The sequence below is a fragment of the Panthera tigris genome, chromosome B4, assembly GCF_018350195.1.
Source record: "Panthera tigris isolate Pti1 chromosome B4, P.tigris_Pti1_mat1.1, whole genome shotgun sequence".
NCBI lineage: Eukaryota > Metazoa > Chordata > Mammalia > Carnivora > Felidae > Panthera > Panthera tigris.
Genome location: NC_056666.1, coordinates 19,802,392 through 19,822,577, shown reverse-complemented (window position 1 = coordinate 19,822,577; position 20,186 = coordinate 19,802,392). Strand labels below are relative to the sequence as shown.

Genomic DNA, 20,186 nt, shown 5'->3' with positions numbered 1-20,186 from the left:
CCGCGCCCCGCCGCCTCCGCGCGCCTCCTTTCCCTTCCCGGGCTGGCCCTCCTCCTCCTCCTCCTCCGTCTCCTCCTCCTCCAGCCTGCGACACCGAGGCGCTCCCTTCGGCGACTTCAGCTTTCGCTGCGGCCGCCTTCCCGCTATTTCGTTAATATAGTCTAAAAATTTTCTCCTTTAGTTTCAGAAGTGGTTGAAATGTCTCGTTTCCACCTTGATTTTAATTTGCTATTTCCCTCCGGAAAAGATTCCTCAGGAAATGCAAAATCTAGAAGGAAATACAGCAAATCCAATAAAACCCTGTAACTCTAAATACATTTCGTATTTTGTTAAATTTGAACGCGTTTATGTCGTCTAAACTGGCAAAAGAACTCTCCCCTCTCTTTTTATTTCCTCCTCTAAATACTGATATTTTAAACTCTCCATCAAATGCGTTTTGACGAAGAAGGCAGAGAATGTGTCCAGCAGCACGCAGCAAATCAGAGGTTTTATCTTACGCCTCCTGGGACGGAAAAAAAAGTGGAACGTGGACGAGGGAGCTTCTAGGGAAGAAAAGCAACCCAATTCGCTGGGGATGAAGCCGGGCCAGGCGGGGGGGAGGGGGGGAGGCCCGGCGGGGGCGTCCCGGGCCCTCGGGCTGTGAGCAGAGGAGCTGGCCAGGGGCAGAGAGGTTTTAAATAGCGGGGGCTGGGAGGGCGCTGGGCCCGCGCATGACGGTACTTTATGAGAAAGGTTGGGGCAGCGGATGAGATTACTTTGCTTTCTCATCCCCCAAGAAAAAAATAAAGTTAGAGGGAGGCGGAGAGAAGAGCCATCCTTGTTTCCTCCCCACGTTTCCGCGGAAGGGCCGGGGCTGCGGCGGCCAGGGAGAGGGCGCGGGACGAGGTGGACCAATAGCAGTCAACAGGTCCAGGCCTCGGCTGGGCAGCGGGGCCGGGCCGCCGGCCGCCCCCCCCCCCCCGCCCGCCTCGGATCTCCTCCCCATCCTCCCCTTCCCTCCCCTCCCCCGCAGGCCCGGCCCGGCAGGGGAGGCCGGCTCTGCGCTCCCCGCCCCACGCGGCCTCCCTGCGGCCGGGCGGCCCGGGCTCTCGGGGTGGGGGTGGGGCGGGGGTTCCCAGCCGGAGAATCCTCCCCCGGGGCTGGCGGCGGGGGGGTGGGGGTGGGGGGAGGGGAGGGAAATCGGGGAATGGAGGATTAAGGAGGACTCGAGCTCGGCACGAGCGCGGCCCGCGCGAGGGATCCTGGGTAAAAAGTGGCCGCGCGGCACCGGGAGAGCGCGGAGAGGAGCCGGGGTCAGAGGTCAGGGCCCTGGAGCCCCGCGTGCAGAGCCCCCCACGTGAACGCTGCGAGCAGGAGGAACCTTTTTGTTTTCTACCGCGCCAGCATGCTCCCCTATTGACCGAGCTGCTTTTCCCGGGCCGCTGGAGAGAGTAGCTCCGTCCCGGATCTCCTAACCCCACCCCCCCCTTCCACCACCAACACACTACCCAACTCTACCCTTCCTCTCAACTCACTTCCCAGCCCCCCGTACCGGGCTTGCAATAACGCAGTAAATTTGCTTTAACAACAAGTGGGGGTGGTTGCATTTACTCCTCCCTCTCCTCTCTCCTCCCCCTCCTCTTGCTGCGGCTCTTGACGCTACTACAAACCAGGACTATAAACATAAACATGTGTCACTGTAACTGGGCAGGTAATATACGGATTTGGGGTGGGGTGGAGGGGAGGCTTGGTCGCTGCTTGGGGGGCAGTAAAAAAATGTATGTTTCACGTGCTCGACCGCTTTGGGGGCTCCCCCCACACACCAATCCATTTATATAATGCCGTCGGCACTCGGTCACTTACTCATTCAGCCACAGAGACCCACAAAGGCGGACTTGCTGATAACCACCGTACCCCAAAGCAAATACATTTAAATACGAATCTCTCTCCTTTCCCAGCCACCGCTGCCACTCAATACTTGAATCCCCTTTCCTTTTTACAAAATTATTTTCCACATAGCAATAGCGAACAGTTTTTCGAGCAAAACAGTACACCACCCTCTTGCCATAGACAGTGCTAAGGATTTTGTACGCAGAAATCCTTCCAGACAGCAAGAACGGCCATTTAAATGACTGAGTTCGAAATCTATACTGTAAAGGTTATTTCCTGGGCTTTGCCTTCATAGATTTAGCAACTTCTCCTGTAAGTTGCTGCGACCGGCGCTGTGGAGATTCGCCACAGCACGCCTTTATTATTATTATTTAGTCTATATTTACACTGCCGCTCAACTTTTCCCCTCATTCTCAGTTCAACAAGGCTAGCAACAACTACCTAAGGTAGAGTAAAGCGAATCCCCTCGCCAGCTTTTTGGCTTGGAACGGAGGGAGACACAGAAAATACTCAGATGGAGAAGTGGTTCCCTTTGTTCTTTCATTGTTTCTCTACGAACTGGTGGATACAAGGACAAACACTTACCTTCTCTTCTTTTTGCTCCAAAAACCAGACGTTCCCATCAGCCTTAGAATACACAATCCACCTTGAAAGTAACTACGAATGTCGGGAGAGTTTGTATTCCATTCTTTTTCGCTCTCTGCCCTCTTTTAGCGTAGGATTAAGTTGCCGAGCACGTTGCTGCAAGCTGTAGCCCCCCGCCTTAGTGAATCGGTCACGTTTAGGACCCTCTAGGTCCATCCTAATTCTGCCAGTAGAATTGAGGGTATTGGAGCTCTAAACTTTCAAAAGGAAAGGGGCCTGCAACTACCCAGAAAACTTATGGATACCCTGAATTTTTTTTTACCACTGTATTTTTGTACCACATCACCAAATAGAATTTGCCAAGAAACATTAGATATTTCTTCAAAGTTTTTTTTTTTCAGTTTATACCTAGCAATGTGCTACTTAGACAGATGGTGTTAAAAGGCAGGTTTGTAAGGGCATGTAACTGAACCAGTGCGTTTTCCACAATGTTTGTTAGGTCCTGTGTTTTTCCAAAACACAAACAAAACACCACTAGACCTGAAAAAGGAAAGAAATGGAAGTTGGAATCACAACGTTGTAGAATGACATAAAAAGAGGCGTGTATTTGAAATTTATTAGTGTAAAAATTGGCCTGAAAAGCTAAGAGTAAGCTTTTCGAAGATCAAAGACTTAATTTTCATTCTGTGATTCAAAACAACAATAACAACAACAACAACAACAAGGACAACGACAACTTTTCTGGTTAGTGGGTGATACTTGTCAATGTTTAGTGCCCAGCCTGGTGGGTATTACTGCCCAAACCTTGTTTAAATCTGATTATGATGTGATTTGTTGGAGTCATGAATATGAAATGATCCTTGTGTATCTATAAATGCGAACTTGGGATTTTTTGATCTCCCGCTTTTTTTGTGTGCGCCCAGTAGCTGCAGCAGTGGAAGACAGTGATTGGCTCCAGTGCTCCTAGAAGGATTTGGGCTGAAGCCAGGGGAACAGAACCAGAGGATTCCCTTTCCAGAGACCATCAGGCCCCACATGTCTTATGTTTCCCTTCTCCCCTCTTGGGTGCTCAGAATTTCTCCATGGCTTCAGCAGCCTGTAGGTAGGCCTCAACACTCAGTGTCATCACTGCGGTTTCTACACATTTGACCCTTGTGCAAAATAAACACAAATTTGGGCAACACAAATAAATTGTAGGTTTTGATATTTGTGTATTATTTAATATATCAACACTGAACTCTACTTTCTCAGATTTTTTTTTTTCAACATTCAGGATCAATTGTGAGAAGCCCTGGTGTCTCGTAGGAAAATATTGCAACAAAACAAGATAATTGGGGGGAAAGGCTGTTGCAGTAGGAAAAGTGGCTTTTCGTTGATAGCATTTAATTGGAATTAAAAGATTCTTTAGCTGTAAACATTCTTTATTTATTCAGCACACATAAGCAGGCATTGTTTTTATCACCATCATAATTATGGTGTCCTTTAAACTGGCTGATAGCAGGAAAGATAAGGGAATGTGCGAGTAGATTCAGATCGCTTTTCGCTCGCTCTTTCTTTCCCTTCCTCCCTCCCTCCCCTCTCTCTATGCCCTTCCCCCCACCCCCATTCCTTCCTTGGTCACTAGGGTCCCCCACAGCCCTTGAGATGAGGAGAGCAGGAAGATTGTGGCCTAACCATTTCTTACATCATGAAAGAGATTTGTACCACACTCTAATTTAATGCAGTGTATAACCTTCTTGTCTCCCATGTTTATAACTGCTTTTTAGCTTACAATATATGTTAACTGAAGAGTTGTCTATTGCTCACCTGTATAAAATCTTGTCCACTAGGTTTTGTTGCTTTACCTTTGTCTAATTTAGAAAGTACACTCTTAGGGCTTTTTCAGAACAAAGCCTCACAAAAACCCCTTTACCTCCAAGGATTTGCAAATTTATAAAGCCTGCATTGAATTCAAGATGGGTCAGGGGGCAAAAAAAGGGTAGAAGGTCACTGCATTTTGATTATGGGTCAGTAGACAACATGGCATACACTCTGTGTCCCAAACTTCTATTAAAAACAGGATTTCAAAATGCCTAAGAACAGAAGGATGGGCCCTTTTGGAGACTTGCCTTGATTTGTGTGGATGAGACAAAAAGAAAAAAATTAAGGAAAATATACTAAGTTATAATTTAAGCTACTCCTTAATTTAGCATTTCCTCCTCCATTCTCATTTTCCCCTCCCCAAAAGTAGAAAACACGTGAAATTAGATGAATTTTGATGAGGAACTGTTGACTATCACAAGATTTTATTGTCCTATATCCTAAATTAATTCAGCCATGTGAGGCTTTGTATTATTATTATTTTAGAATGTGTTAGATGTATTATAATTACTTTTGGCTAACAGTACAAGGGGCTTCTTTTCTTCTCCTAACCAGTATACTTACATTGTTGAGGCCTTTGTGATGTCCTTAGTCTTTTCTGTCTGAATTCACTTGGAACAAAATGTGGCCAGTAATCAGTAAAACAAATGTATATGGTGAAGAGTTAGGTGGTGGTGATGGTGATGTGGGGGGATGATCCTCATTTAAATTATATGTGTATGGGTGAAAGCTTGGAAGGAAAAGGATTATTTTAATGCTCTTCAATACTTTAATTATATGACAGTTGTAGTGTAGAAATGCAAAAGTACTCTTAGGTTTTCCTTCAGGTTTTCAAAAGAACTTTCCCCATTAGTAAACTACTCCTGCAAATTGCTACTGCATTTCCCAGCTAACCATTTAAAAGACTGTAAATGCCGTGTGCATTACTTTGCTCCAGAGGAAAGAGGTCAGACTGAATTGCAATGGTATTTAAACATAAAATACAGTGAAAATAAATCAAAATAGAACATCCGAAGGTAAATTTACCACATTCATACAGGGTAAGTAAAGACAAATATGTACATATCTTCATAACCCATCACTTTAAAAACTGAAAGTACTGTGTTTTTTTTTTTTTTACAACAAATGCAGAAGTAAGAGGACATTAAGAATATACTTCTATCTGTATTTGCCACAGAGGATTTTCCTTTAGCCAGCAGCTTTGTTTCCAAAGCTAAAATACTTTTTATGATAGTGAGTAGATTGTGCATTCCTCACTGAGAAAATAATTACATGTAATTAACAAACTCCATGCTTATCATATATATTCCTAAATTCTCAATAAGGTAATTCTCTATACTCTTAGAGATGGATACACAGATACATGTTAATTTGGGCATATCTGCCCACATATGTATATGCATTTGAGAAACAGAAGTTGATATATCTTTTCTTAAAAAAGAATTTGAATACAGTCCATCATCTGAATTGGGTTCATCTTTGATTGTTGAGGCGGCTGACATGGTCAACAAATTTATCAAAGAAACCCCCTGGCTTTTGAAGAATAGGACTTTATACATCTGGATCTGCACATCCAGGCAAAGTAAGTAAATTATTGCATAACTTTAAGCATAATTGATAACAGACACCTTTAATTTTTCATCCCCATTCTTTTGGCCAGCTTTCCCATTAATAATCCAAGCCATAAATGTTGGTAGCTATTGATCGAAATCCCCTGTGTGCATGCAAATCCATCTTAAAGTCCCCTGCCTTTCATGTGTGAGCGCTCAGGGGCCTCTGCTAGATCTTTTTATCGGGATCGACCCCCAATGTGCCTGGAGAAGACCCCGGATATGCAACGTGTGCTGATGGCCACAAGAAAGCTGTCTGTCACATTCTATGTATGTGTGTGTGTGTGTGTGTGTGTGTGTATGTGTGTGTGCGTGCGCGTGCATGTGAATGCACGCACTCACGCCTTAACACACACACATACACACACACACACACAATAATGGGGAAGTTAAAGGAACAAAAGAATGTATTAGACAAGAAGAAAGATATGTAATAAGAGTATTAAAAATGTATAAGTGTAAAGGTGCCTGAGTGTACATACAAAGATACCTGCATACATTGTATATATAGACACATCTCCCAAGTCATCTGGCCTTTATTTTTCTTTCTACTTGGCCCAAAAGATTGTACCTTTGGTTTAAAAAAAAAAAACACCACAATATTCTACTAGTTTTAACAACCACCTATGTTGCCAGTGTTTTAAAGGTGGAAAGAGAGGAAGGGAGAGAAAAAAAAAAAGGTAATTTTGAAAAGGTTACTAAATCATGTTGCCATGTGCAAGAGTAGGAGTGTGTGTGTGTGTGTGTGTGTGCGCGCGCGTGCGTGTGTAAATCTAAATAGGAATGGAGAACAACTAGAACTACCTGGCCAAAAAAAAAAATAAATAAGGATAAGGATGTTCTAGCCAACCTTTTGTAATGTCTTCTCAAAGGCTTTTTCTGAGTTTACTATTTCTTGGCTGTTTGACTCTTTGGTCGAAATCTCAAAGCTGGAGGAGGGGAATTGGACGGGGGTGGGGTTGGAGGAAGAGAGCTGCCAGTATATAAGTGCATCAGGAGGAATTTTAAAACGACATTATTGTCGCTGGCAATGGAAAGGCTCTGGTCATTAGACTTTAAAAAACAAACACCAGCATCTGCTTTTTCTGGAAACTTTGCTTTCTACTTAAACCTTTTGCATTTTGCCTCCTGTGAAAGTGAAAGAGAAAAACGCGGTGTGATAGATCCAGATGCAAAAGAAAGCCAACTCGGTGGATGGTATTAGCTGTGACGAGGCATTGTTCATTGCTGCCTCTCGGTTACGTTTAAAGCCTGAAATATCACGAGATCCATTCAATGATCCTTCTCTCATTCAAGGGACAAAAATGTAATTTGCTGTAGCTCTGATTTCTTGGATGGAAATGCTAGCCTTAGATTTCAAAGGCAAGAACTAGACATCGTGGTTTGTACACACATTGATTAAGTTGAAGAGCGGCGATTACATCTGTGCTGAGTGCAACAGTAGTCCAGGGCTGACTTTTCAAATCCCAACCTCTGAGTTACAGACTCTCTTAAATAGACTTCCTTAATTTCCGGATGCACTTCTTGAAATTCCCAATTCTCTTCAAAATTCCTGGGAAATTACTAGGGAGATGAGGGTGGGGGTGGGGAACTATGGCCGAGATTTCATGCAAACTACCTTTTTATATGTCTGATTCCTCTGTTTTTATCTTTTTTTTCCTTTTCTTTTGAGCCATACCTGCTTGTGCTAGCCAGACCAGAGCAGGGGAAACTGGAACTTTTGAATGGGAAGGAAGAAATTACTGTACAATTCTTTTCTTGCAGGCTCAGAAATATCCGTTTATTCTTTTAACCACACGGATGTGTCTATTTTTGGAGGAACAAGGAAACATATAAATGCCTGGGTTGCATTTATGCTGTAGTTGCAAAGACCGAACAGTTAAGAAGATTTTGCCGAATTTTGCAAAGGAGCCAACAAACCACCTTGGGATCCTGATAATGCAACCGGGAAGACCCTTGCTCTCATTTGGCAATATTTTGGATATCCTTGAAAAGACACCAAAATGTGCCTTAACTCGACTAAGAAGAGGTTAAACAGCATTGATATTCATCCAAAGTGATTATTTTTTTAAGCAGATGCTTGGCTTTCATGGAAAAAATGAGAGTTGTGGAAGATTCATTTAAACTCGCAACCGAAAGCATCAGAGACCACTGGAATAGTCTGCATCGTACATCAGCACTTTCTTTTCATCGTTATTACGTAAAACCTCTGGAAGCACCTTGGGCGTTTTACATTTTCTATTCTTCGCTGCAGAAGCAGTCTGCTCCCTGGAATTCTGACCTGTGGTGAACAGGACCCTGGCAAAGGCTGTGCTGGGGACTCTAGGACGATCTGGCCTCTAATCCAGCCTGGTTAATTGTGAAAAGTGTACACATTTCTGGCTTATCTATGCTTTGTTATGGGTCTGACGTGCAGCTACCTCGTCCCCACCCCACCCCCCAGCAGAGAACCCAAATCCAGTTGAATTGTTACAGTGTTTCGGAGCTGGAGCCTTGAACTGCTTCCTTGGTCAAATAACTTTGTTTCTGGTTGTAAAAGGCATTTCAGGAAAAAAAAAAAAAAAAAAAAAAAAAAGGAAAATCGAGAGAAATTCAAAACGTAAGTCTGTACTGGGGTGGTTCACTGCGCGGGTTTAACTTTGGAGCTCCCAGCCGGTCTCCTCCACTCCCATAAGGGAAATACCAGGCTATTCTGCACATTTTCGCTTAAGCTCCATTTTCCCAAGGAAAAGGGGGTGGGGTATGTCTATTTAGGCTTGATAATGTTTTTAAAATGCTTTTCTTTGAAATGATAATAGCTGCAGCGGTAAAATGCAAATAAAGGAAAAAATAGGCAATATTCCTTTAAAGGCGAATATACAGGGATTTTTTTTTTTTTTTTTTTTTTTTTTTTTTTTTAAGCGTACACACACTGGTTCAGATGAAGTCTGTGAGTCAGGCTGTTTCTGAGCTCCGATAGTTTAATGGAAAGATTTATATACCGACTGTATTATTTACTTTGGGAGGGGAGGTGGCAGTATAAGGGTATGCTAATTAGTGGGAGATTTTGGGGGGAAGGGGTGGAATATCAATTTTTATTGCATCACCTGTCAGGAGTGTCCAATCAGCGCTGGCTTTAGGGGAATTAATTGATGAAGGTGTCTCCGGACGAGCTCACTTCACTCTGTCATTTTATTTGTAGCTAAAGCAGCGGCGGGAATAGCAGCTGCATTTCTTTTCTCTTTCTCCCTTCACATTCCATTATCATAGTGCTCCAATGGAGAAGGAAGGAATAGAGGGGCCCAGGTACTGATCTGCATCGGGGACTTAGACCAACACACTGGCAGATCAGAAACCGGATGGTTTTTTCCCTCTTTTTAAAAAAATACGAAAACCAAAAAAAAAAGCAAGAATCAAGTCAGTGTAATTTCATGTTTTGTTTTGTTTCGTCTTGTTTTTTTTTCCAATAATTTTGCCTAGAGTTTGGCACTCCCTTCGCCGGGAATAACAGTCTTTGTTATTTTATTAGCAGGATGCCTTGAGACACACGCAGCATCTGGTGGAGGATTAACATACATACATGTGTATGTATGCGTCACGTATATATTTACTGCAAATGGTGGGGATCATTTAGTGCCCGAGATGGGAGACCTGAAGTCAGGTTTTGAAGAGGTGGATGGCGTGAGGCTCGGCTACCTCATCATTAAAGGGAAGCAAATGTTTGCCCTCTCCCAAGTCTTCACGGATCTGCTGAAGAACATCCCGAGGACGACCGTGCACAAGCGCATGGATCATTTGAAAGTGAAAAAGCACCACTGCGATCTGGAGGAGTTGCGGAAACTCAAGGCAATCAACAGCATCGCATTCCACGCCGCCAAATGCACTCTCATCTCCCGGGAAGACGTGGAAGCACTCTACACCTCCTGCAAAACCGAGCGTGTCCTCAAGACCAAGCGCAGGAGGGTCGGCCGGGCCCTGGCCACAAAGGCGCCGCCGCCAGAGCGCGCCGCCGCCGCCGCCAGCCCCCGCCCGGGTTTTTGGAAGGACAAGCACCAACTTTGGCGGGGCCTGAGCGGATCCGCGCGGCCCCTGCCAATCAGCGCGCAGTCCCCGCGCCCGGGCGCCGCCGCCGCGCGCCCCGCCGCCCATCTACCTCAGATTTTTAGCAAATACCCGGGCTCGCACTACCCGGAAATCGTGCGCTCGCCTTGCAAACCCCCTCTAAACTATGAAACTGCCCCGCTCCAGGGAAACTACGTTGCTTTTCACTCGGACCCTGCTTATTTTCGGAGCCTGCTGTGCAGCAAGCACCCGGCGGCCGCCGCCGCCGCCGCCGCCGCCGCTGCCGCCGCCGCCGCCGCCGCCGCCGCCGCCGCCTACTACCAGGCTTCGGCGGCCGGGCCCCAGCCCAAGGCGGCGGCGGCGGCGGCGGGCGCGGGAGGCCCGGTGAGCCTGACCTACCGGTGCAAGCGCAAGCGCGGGGGCGCCAAGGACTGCCTGCTCGCGCCCCACGCCGGCGCCCGCCGCCTGCTGCTGCTGCCCAGGTCCTACAAAGCCAAGGCGGCGGCGGCGGCGGCGGCAGCGGCGGCGGCGGCGGCCGCCGGGGCCACTTGCCTGGAGAGGTTTCATCTGGTTAACAGCTTCTGCCCGCCTCCCCACCACCACCACCACCACCATCACCACCACCACCACCACCACCACCGGGCCCAACAGCCGCAGCAGAATCACCACCCCCCTCATCACCACCGGCCGCAGCCCCATCTCGGCAGCTTTCCCGAGAGTTGTAGCAGCGACTCGGAGTCCAGCTCCTACTCGGACCATGCGGCCAACGACTCCGATTTTGGCTCCAGTTTGTCCAGTTCCAGCAACTCCGTGTCCTCGGAGGAAGAGGAGGAGGAGGGAGAGGAGGAGGAGGAGGAGGAAGAGGAGGAGGAGGAGGAGGAGGAGGGGGGCAGCGGGGCCTCGGATTCCAGCGAAGTCAGCTCGGAGGAGGAGGACTCGTCCACGGAGTCGGACTCCAGCTCCGGCTCCAGCCAAGTGTCGGTGCAGAGCATCCGTTTCAGACGCACCAGCTTCGGCAAGCCTCCCAGCGTGCAGGCGCAGGCCAACTTCTTGTACCATCTGGCCTCCGCCGCCGCTGCAACCAAACCCGCTGCTTTCGAGGATGCCGGCAGACTTCCCGACCTCAAGAGTAGTGTCAAAGCCGAGTCGCCGGAGGAGTGGAATCTGCAGAGCTGGGCCCCCAAAGCGTCTCCGGTGTACTGCCCGGCCAGCCTGGGGAGTTGTTTCACAGAGATAAGGAACGATAGGGTATCTGAGATTACATTCCCACACTCTGAAATTTCCAGTACTGTAAAGAGAACTGACCTGACAATTAACTGCTTGGCGGAGGGGGCCTCTTCACCTAGCCCAAAGACAAACAATGCATTTCCACAACAAAGAATACTCCGAGAGGCTAGGAAATGCCTACAAGCAACTCCTACTACACACTGTGCTGATAACAACACAATAGCTGCTAGGTTCTTCGACCACGATTCTTCAGGAGCAGCCGCAAATTCAGAGCAAGACTCCAAAATCCCTCATTGTGCTGAATTTGCGGCGGATTTGTCCTCTTCCCAAACCGCTTCTGAGGTGGAGGGAGCAGCACCAGCAGCAGCAACGAAAGCTGAGAATCCGTGCACTAACGCGGGCGACAAGACCTCGCCATTCCTGCACAATATTAAAATCAAAGTAGAAGACAGTAGTGCTAATGAAGAATATGAACCTGACCTTATTACAAATAAGCTTAAGTGCGAGTGCAATGATACAGAGGGCGAGTTTTACAGTGTGACTGAAAGTAAAGAGGAGGACGCCTTGTTAACCACAGCCAAGGAAGAAGGTTTTGCATGCCCTGAAAAAGAAACTCTTTCCTTAAACCCACCGGCTCCGAGTCAGGGCCTCTCATGCACTTTAGGTTCTCCAAAACCCGAGGATGGGGAATATAAATTTGGTGCCAGGGTGAGAAAGAATTACCGGACGCTAGTACTGGGAAAACGACCCGTACTTCAGACACCTCCAGTCAAACCAAATTTGAAATCAGCTAGAAGTCCTCGTCCTACAGGTAAAACCGAAACACATGAAGGAACACTGGATGATTTTACAGTTATAAACAGACGCAAAAAGGTAGCCAGCAATGTAGCATCAGCAGTGAAAAGGCCATTTAATTTCATGGCAAATTTTCCTTGTCCACCATCACTCATTATTGGGAAGGATGGGGATTTGTGGCCGGCGTATTCCTTAAACACCACTAAGGATTCCCAACCTCCTCACAAAGCCCATCCTATATGGAAATGGCAGCTGGGCGGTTCTGCAATACCTCTTCCACCGAGTCACAAATTCAGGAAATTTAATTCATAAAAGCGTTTTGGAAGATATTTTCTCGAACCATATTACCTTCCTTTTGTTGTATAACTGCACAGGATGGTTTGTACAAGTCCACTAATGTGTTACACCCCTTTTGGAGCCCTGGTTTATCGCATTTTGAAGACAGAAATCGGATTACTTTTTTTCCATTGCGGGTTTTTTTTTTTTTTTTTTTTTTTTCCTGGAGGAGGGTGGGGGCGGGGTGGGAGAAGGGTTGGTTTACATTCCACAGACTACTTCAGGCTAAAGACTCAAGTAAAACTCAGTTATTAAGGTAGAGCTGGAACACTTTACTGTTTCAATGCTAATAATGCACCCGGTACCTCAATTCAACTGCTACAAATAAATGTCAAAAGGTTGAATAATAAATATTACAATGAGCCATTAAGTTTATGCACTAGATTTCAGACCTGAAAGTGTAACTGTTAATTCAGTGAAAGTTTGTTAGGTTACTTGGTTACACAGTGAGGTAGAAAGAAGTTTCTGTGAGCCCAAAATGTTCTTTTCTGGAGCTCTTTTTTGTGGGGTATCTTTTTCTTTTGCTCCCCTCATTCCTTCTCCAAGAGTAGTTGCACTTAATTTTCTTTCTTTCTTTCCTTCTCTTTCTTTCTTTCTTTCTTTCCTTCTATCTCTTTCTTTCTTTTTTTGAGTGGAAAGATTGGGGAGTTCCTGCTTGAATGCTGGTAAAAGCTGCCTCATATATACTGAGTAAAAGGAAAATGAGATTGCTTTTTTTTTTTTTTCTTGTAAAGGATGGGATTTCACTCCTTGCAATTGGAAAAAGTCCTTTTTGTGTTCTCACCCAAAGGTTATAAATAAGGTGACTCTTATTCACTATTGTCCTGCTTACCTTGTGGTCTGACTCCTCAAGTTTGACTCCTCAAACTTGCAAAACAATTAAATAGTTCCCTTAATAGCAGGATATTTTATGGTCTGACTCTTCATAATGACAGAGCAGTAAATACAACCGAGAAAAGTACAGTGGGTCAGAGTTCTAAGCATATCCCCAATGAAAAATAACAGTTATTTTAGGGCTCTTTGGTATCAGAACTCAGGCACTTGGGTTTTATTACCTTTTACTTTTTCCGCATCTCTCGAAACTTCTGTTTTCAGGCCATCCTGTGATAAAGCAGGAGAGTTTCTACTGCAAGTGACAATCAGAGGTGACTATCTATATTTGCACTTAAAATCAAAGTAGTTCAACATGCAAATGGCTAGGGTCTAGCCCTTGGTAAGGGCCATGCTGGTGTGCTATCTTGTGATGATGGAAGCAGCAAATCAAAATTATGGAAATTTGCACTGTTGAAAAGCATGCTTTAGCTTTATTTTCAATTAAAAACACTGTTTAAAATTCCTGGTTCCATACATTTCTACTTATTCCAGATTGAAGAACGGTTAACAGGAATGAATGGTTTTGTTGGCATTTTCATTTGTCACGTTTTTGCCTGAAAGAAATGCATTTGTTGGGTGTAGTGTTTGGTTGTAACACCATGTGATGAGGCCAGTCAGGTTCTGTGTAAAACACTGGATTTCTTTCTAAATAACAACAGAACTTTGCAAACTTGTTCCAAATGAAGCGCAAAAAGTTTCAGGTTTAAGACAGTGAAGCAGAGATCAATTGCTATTTTAATGAATGTTAAATCTGGCAATTTTTGGTCCACCCCCCCCCCTTAGTCTGACAAATTAATTACGGAGCTCAGATTTTTGCCATCATATTCCTAAGAAGTTGCATCTATAGGTCATAAATCGTAAAACAAAACAAAACATCAATGAGATGTTTACTGTGTGAATTTAAGTCACTATTTCTCATGGAAATTGACTCTTTTTTTTTTTATTCCTGGCCCTTCACCTTCTAATTCCTACTCCCTTTGAAATTTTTCTTTTGTCTATAAATGTTTCAGTTAGATCTGGATGGTCTCAGCTCTAATTGCTGTATATGATCTGTGGTTTTACTCTTACTGTAAAGGACAGAGGCTGAGAATACCTGCATCCAAATACATTTGGATGGAGTAAACACATGCTTTGAACTGCCTCCCTTCCTTTCCTTCCTGAATGGTGCCAGATGTAGGTTCACTGGATCCTTTTTTTATTGGGATGATAGATATGGTCAAAGCAACATTTGGGGGATGTCCTCCTTGAATTCATGTTTGTGTATCATTCCAAAGACCAGTACAAGTTACAGTTAAAGCCCCTAGAAAGCTGAACGATTAGCTTCACAGCCTGAGTTCTTTCCTCTTTGGAAGGCCATACAGAATTTGGGTGCAGTGATTTGTCCTGCAAAATCAGTCTGTAAAAAGTGTGATCTACACACACTGGAAGTCTGTAATTTCTATTCTTTAATTACTGCTAAGTCAAGAGAGTTCAAAGTATGATGACTTCTAAGACTAGTACTTTTCTTGTTGGCTATGGAATCATTGTTCCCATATTATAAATTGAGAATATATTTGAAGTCTACAGATCTTGGGGTGTGAGAGGACCGCTAGGTAGAATAAGCACAATTTAAAACAAATATACCCAATGGAATTTCTGACATAAAATATCGGCCTCCAGCTTTGACACTTGGTCTCCAGCCCTCAGAGAATCAATAGTTTCAGTTTATAGGAGCTGGAGAATGAGCAGCATGGAGGCCGAGGCATTCCAGAGTGATACCATCAAAAGGAAAGAAATTAAATAGTCAACACAGATTTCACCCCACACTACTACAACAAGCCAGCCAACCACAGCAAAATCTGAGTTGGGGCTTCTGTCAGGAGAGTGTACCAAATAGTATTCAGTAACTTGCAAATACAAGGTATTCTTTAGTCCCTTAGCTGTTTTCCCATTCTGCTGTGGGAATTATTCTCGGTACAGTTTATTTCATTTTGGTTGTTTTATGATCAATGTTTTCTAAGATGCTATAAGTGTCCCAGTTGTTCAAAAAGTTAAGCCTTATTGAGAGAAAAACAAAGTTACCTCCATTGATAGATTGCATTTTTACCTTTCGATGTTTTCAGGTGATAGCATTTTTTTTAAAGGCACTCTATGGTCCCAGGGTCACTTAGTCCTATGTCTAAAGCTCACCACCTACAAACATAAAGAAAATGAAGGAAACTATGACTATTTGGGGAAACAAGCTTATTTTGGGTCTCCTGTGAAAATAGTTTCCTGATAAGATTCTGAAATGAAGACTTAATTATTTTTTTAAGAGATGTGTGCACTTTGTCTTCCAGTCAGGTTATCTGCCTTCTTAGAAAATGCAGCTTGCTCTTTTTCAACTATTTACTCTTTAAAGTGGGTGTTCTTTTCTACTGGCTTACTTGATTACAGTGCAGTAATCTCAATAATGGTTGTTTATTTTTAAATCAACAACAAGGAGCCACCACTAAACAGCAATAACACAAACTAGATGGGCTTGCTGTGTGGATTTTTATCTTACCCGTGTCTGGGTGACTTTCAATGGTCTAAAAAATTTTCAAAGTTCTGGTCACAAGAATTGAAGTGTCTGCTTGATAGGAGAATGATAGTTTTGTTTGAATGCAGGAAAAGATAGAGACTCATGCCTCAAAAGCAATTTTTCTTTCAAAGAAAGCAAAAACAAAAATCCTACATGGTAAAAAACAAAAACAGAACCCTCACATTAAAAAAAAAAAAATAAAGCTTTAGTATCTACAAAAGCTAGAAAATGTGAGTTTTGCTTCACCTTGAAAATAACTTCCTGCTGATAAAAGATGTGAAAAAGAGTTTCTTAGAGACAAACTGGGGGGGGGGGGGAATTAAAGGCTCCCCATCAACTAACTTCAGGAAATTGACAAGGAGGAACAGGCCATCCACCTTAGGGAGTCCGCCCGGTCACCCAGGTCTTCCCCAGGATTTTCCCCTTCCTGGAAGGAAGAACTATTTTTAACGCTAGCTTTGGTTTTGGTTTGCTCCCTAGGCCAAAGGGCATTTGCAAACTAGCCTGGGGGGTAGGGACGTAGGGAAGCTCTAGGAGGTGGGGGGAAGGGCTGCATTTTACCTGTTTGGCAGGCAGTCTTTTGCAAAAAAAAAAAGGAGGGGGGCCCAGCTATCATTCTTTGCCCATGCCCTAGGCCCCCGCTCTTCTCTCGCTCCTTTTCAAACTGTGGCGGCCTCACAAGCTCCTACTTTAAAAGGCCTGAGATGTTTTGCATGAAGCCCTCACAATAGGGGTTGAGGGAATTGACAGTTTCAAAAACAAGGCGTTCAGTCCTTTCCAGCTGCCGGGCCCGCTCTCTCGCACCAACTCCTCGTTCCTCTCTGCTGGTGGCGTCCTCGGGAGAGAGCTGCCATCCCCCACCCCGCCAGCCCGCATTCCGGCCGGCCCCACCCCGCCCCCGGGCTGTGTTTGTAAACAGGGGTCAGTGTCCAGGGGCTGCTGGCGCGGGGCTTGGGACTGGCGGGCTGGTAGGGAACGCAGGGGACGGCCTAGCCGGCGGAGGGCCGACCCGGGGGACGTAGCGGCTTCGGGGTCCCTTTCCCCCTCGCTTTCCACCTAGGTGCCAAGCTCTGGCCACCGTGCTGACCCAGGGCAGCTCTTAGCTCTCTGGCCTGGGCCACCACACCGGAAAGATGTTTAAATGCCGCCATTTTGCATGGTGGCAAACAAATTTCTTTGTGACTCCCCCCCCCTCCCCCGGCCAGATCCTGCTCTCCTCTGAATTTGGCACCTACTGGCTCCCCGGGGCGGAACAGCCCCGTACCCCTGAGCGCACGACCCCCAGCTCCTTTCCACGCAGCCTCCTGTCCCAGTGGCCTCAAGGCCAGGCCCACCGGGAGCAGAGGCGACAGGGCGCGCGGCCGGTCCTCAGGGACTGGACCGCCTCCTCTCACTTTGCGCTCCTTTTGTGTGTTCTGAAGTCATCTCCCACCCCGGCACACGCACACACTGCCTAGCCATTTCTCACCTTCTCGCCCAGGCCTCATCTCTCTGTCCCAGGCAAATGGGGCCCAGCTTTTTTGCTCTGGGCGGAGGGCTGGCCCAGGTCTCCAAAATGCGTGCGTGCGACGCAAGTGGCAAAGAGATGAGGCTTCACACTGGGCCAGCCAGCACGGCTGTGAACGCCTTCTGGGAAGTGGCCCAAGACCTGCGGGCCCGGAGTCTGGGGAGGGCACGGGTGCGCAGGCGAAGGCCCAGCAGAACTCCCAAAGAGGGGGGAAGTGTGATGGGGCAAGGCTTGCTTTTCTTTGGCGCCGTGGTTCCTGTCCTTGGAACCTCTCTGTGCCTCTGCAAGTGGAATGATGACCTGGAAACGGGAAACGGGCGACAGTGACCTGGAAAACCACCCTTGGTTGGGGAGGTGGGAGTGCAGCAATGCAAACAAAGCTGCTCCCGGAGGAAGAGGGGAAACAGAGGTGCACCGCAGATAGGTCACAGGAAAGTGCAACAAGCTTGCTTTTCCCGGGTGTTTAAAATGCAGCCCCAGTTGTAAAGTGTGTGAAATTACGCACTGGTCTCTTAAAGAGTGCCTAATTTATAGTAAATAGCAAGGTCTTTGTAAATGGCTTTATTATGTTGTTTCTTGTTAATTGTTGAGAAAATCCCCATTGTTGAGTGTGAAAGGCTTTATGAGCTAACCTGGTCCTCGGCGCAATCAGAGGGCAGTAAATGGCCGCTCGGCCTCGGAGGCCCAGCGCGGAAGCGGACGCCGGGCCGAGCGCGCCCGGGCGACCTCTGGAGACGGCGACTCGGCCTGGGAAACAAGTGGAGAGGGTTTCCAGGCTTTCATTAAGGAGAAGGCGTGTTTTGAACTCGCGGGCCCCCGAGAGCGGCTCGCTAAGTGGGCCGCGGAGAACCGGGAGCGCCGGGGCGACCCGGGCGGCTTGGGCCGCGGGGAGGCGGAGCGGGGCCCGGCGCCCCTCTCCGCTCCCAGAGCCTCGGACACAGGCCGGCCGGGCCGGGCGCCGGCTCCAGCCGCGCCGGGGTGGAACTGGTTCCTGGGCATTGTCTCCACTTCTCCAGCCGCGTGGAGCGCAGGCTCAGGAGGTTTTGGCCAGGCCTGCGGAACGCCCGAAAATGCCGGGCCGAGAGGCTGGAGGGGCTCCGGGCGGAGCAGACCCCCGAAGGGGAGCTCCAGACCCCTGCCTGCGCCTCCTTGTCTTTTGTTTAAAAGCTGTCTCTCTCCCTCTCTCTCCTCCACTCTTTCTTCCTTTCTCTCTCACGCGCGATCTCTCTCTCTCCCTTTCTCTCTCTCTCTCTCTCTCTCTCTCTCTCTCTCAGAAACCTGAAATGGACTCCGAAGAAATGAGAGGAAAGGTTTTTGTGTGGGTGTGTGGGTATGAGACAAGGAAAAGAATTTCTTCTTTGGTCTAGGATAAGATAGTCTTATCTCCTTTCCCCATCTTCTCCAGCTGTCCTTCCAGCGAGTTGGGACCCAGGAAGTGTATGGGCAAAACCAGGCAGGCGCTGGGGTCATTTGATGAACTTTGAGGCGAGGACCCCCGCGGGGTCCTGCAGGCCTGGAGAGGGCGGACGGAGAGCGCCTCCCTGGGCTCGGCCCGCGGCCTTCCCGGGACTTGAGACCCGGTGCATCGAGGGGAAAAGCAGCAGCGGCTTCTGAGCTCTGGCAGTGGCCCAGGGAAGAGAATTTCTTCGTGAGCCTACTTGGGGGGGGGGGGGGGGGGGGAGGCGGTGGAGAGACTGAGTTAGGCGGACTGTACGTCAGGGTTTGGACATTAGCAAATGCAAATCACAAGGAAATGTTAATTCCAGTCAGAAAAACCTATATCTTCCCTATCTTCCTGGCCTTCTAAGATGGCCCTCTGCTTGCGCACACTCGCTCTCTCACCAAATTAGCTATTACGTGAAATCCCCCTGGGTTTAAAGCACTTGTTTCGCGGATTCGTGTACAACCCATATTAACTATGCACTTTCTGCTATTCCTCTTGTGACTGTCCCTGTCTCTTTCCTTCTTTGAGGAGCGTATGATGCATTTTATTTTAGCCCAATCGATGCGTGCAAATACTGGGATAACACAGCCCACACTTCTGCGAGGGAGGCTGTTTTCAAAATTGAGTTTAGGGATCAATACGAAGTCGAAAAGCTCCAAATTGCACGAATTCACCAAATTCAAGCCTTGGGGCTCCCAAGCCCCTTTCCTGAGTGATTAACGCACTGGTGGGCAGTCACCGGCGCTCCACCGGTCCTGCTTTCTCAAAACAGGATGTTTTCATCATGTGTATTTGGCTTTCCCTGAAGATCACTCCAGTTTGCTTGGAAAAACACGACCCCAAAACGTGTGGAGTTAAACCCCAAGTCAGTGGCTTCATGCGGGGCTCCTCTCATACTGGCACTGCTGACCTCCGTTCCTCTTTTTTTCTCTTCCTAGGACCTAACAGCAGCACCTAAAATTGCCATAGTGGGTGCCCGGAAAACGTTTGCCCAGTTGAATAAATGTTTTGCTGGCTGGAGCAGCCCTCTCCTGGACCACTATCTGACTCCCACGACTTCTTCGCCCAGAGCCAAGCTGTGTGGTGCAGCAAGAGCTCTCTATTCTTCTGCGGCTGCCGCCATGGCTGCGGGGCCGACTGGTGTCTAACTGGGGGAAGGGCAGTGGTTGTCCCTTGCAAGGGACGTTAAGGCCAGAGAGGTGAAAGGACAGAGATTTTGGAAAAAGAATTAGGAGAGCGTGCTGCCCGCAGATGTGTGTGTGTGTGTGTGTGTGTGTGTGTGTGTCCCAGTAGTGTGAAGAGAATATCTACTTTTCTTCTTTGAAGAAGAAATACATGAGAAATAGACCAAGTACCTGGGATGCTAGGGTATCCCTATTCCTTAGCTCCTGCTATTGGGATCTTCCTTTCCTTGAGAGACTAGAGCAAGACAGAAGGAGGTGGAGAGAGAGTGGCAGGCAGCCTAGAGGCTCTCCAGTAAGATCCAGTCATTCATCT

The 20,186-nt window shown here is 47.0% G+C and overlaps 1 protein-coding gene and 1 long non-coding RNA gene across 2 annotated transcripts; one reads left to right on the top strand and one right to left on the bottom strand.

Moving 5' to 3' along the window:
• The first annotated feature begins 8,509 nt into the window (after window positions 1-8,509).
• SKIDA1 (SKI/DACH domain containing 1) lies at window positions 8,510-12,454 on the top strand. Its single transcript, XM_042991191.1, has 2 exons — window positions 8,510-8,523; window positions 9,436-12,454. Exon 2 carries the CDS (start codon window positions 9,546-9,548, stop codon window positions 12,297-12,299), a length of 2,754 nt encoding a protein of 917 aa, XP_042847125.1. The 5' UTR covers window positions 8,510-8,523; window positions 9,436-9,545; the 3' UTR covers window positions 12,300-12,454.
• Window positions 12,455-13,298: 844 nt separating this feature from the next.
• LOC122240239 lies at window positions 13,299-17,626 on the bottom strand. Its single transcript, XR_006219668.1, has 3 exons — window positions 17,207-17,626; window positions 15,283-15,368; window positions 13,299-13,424 (listed from the first exon to the last, which is right to left on the bottom strand). It is a non-coding gene; the product is annotated as an uncharacterized LOC122240239 (long non-coding RNA).
• Window positions 17,627-20,186: the final 2,560 nt, after the last annotated feature.

Bases quoted from the DNA above. Each gene is read 5' to 3' on its own strand.
- SKIDA1 (XM_042991191.1), top strand. From the start codon at position 9,546: ATGGGAGACCTGAAGTCAGGTTTTGAAGAGGTGGATGGCGTGAGGCTC.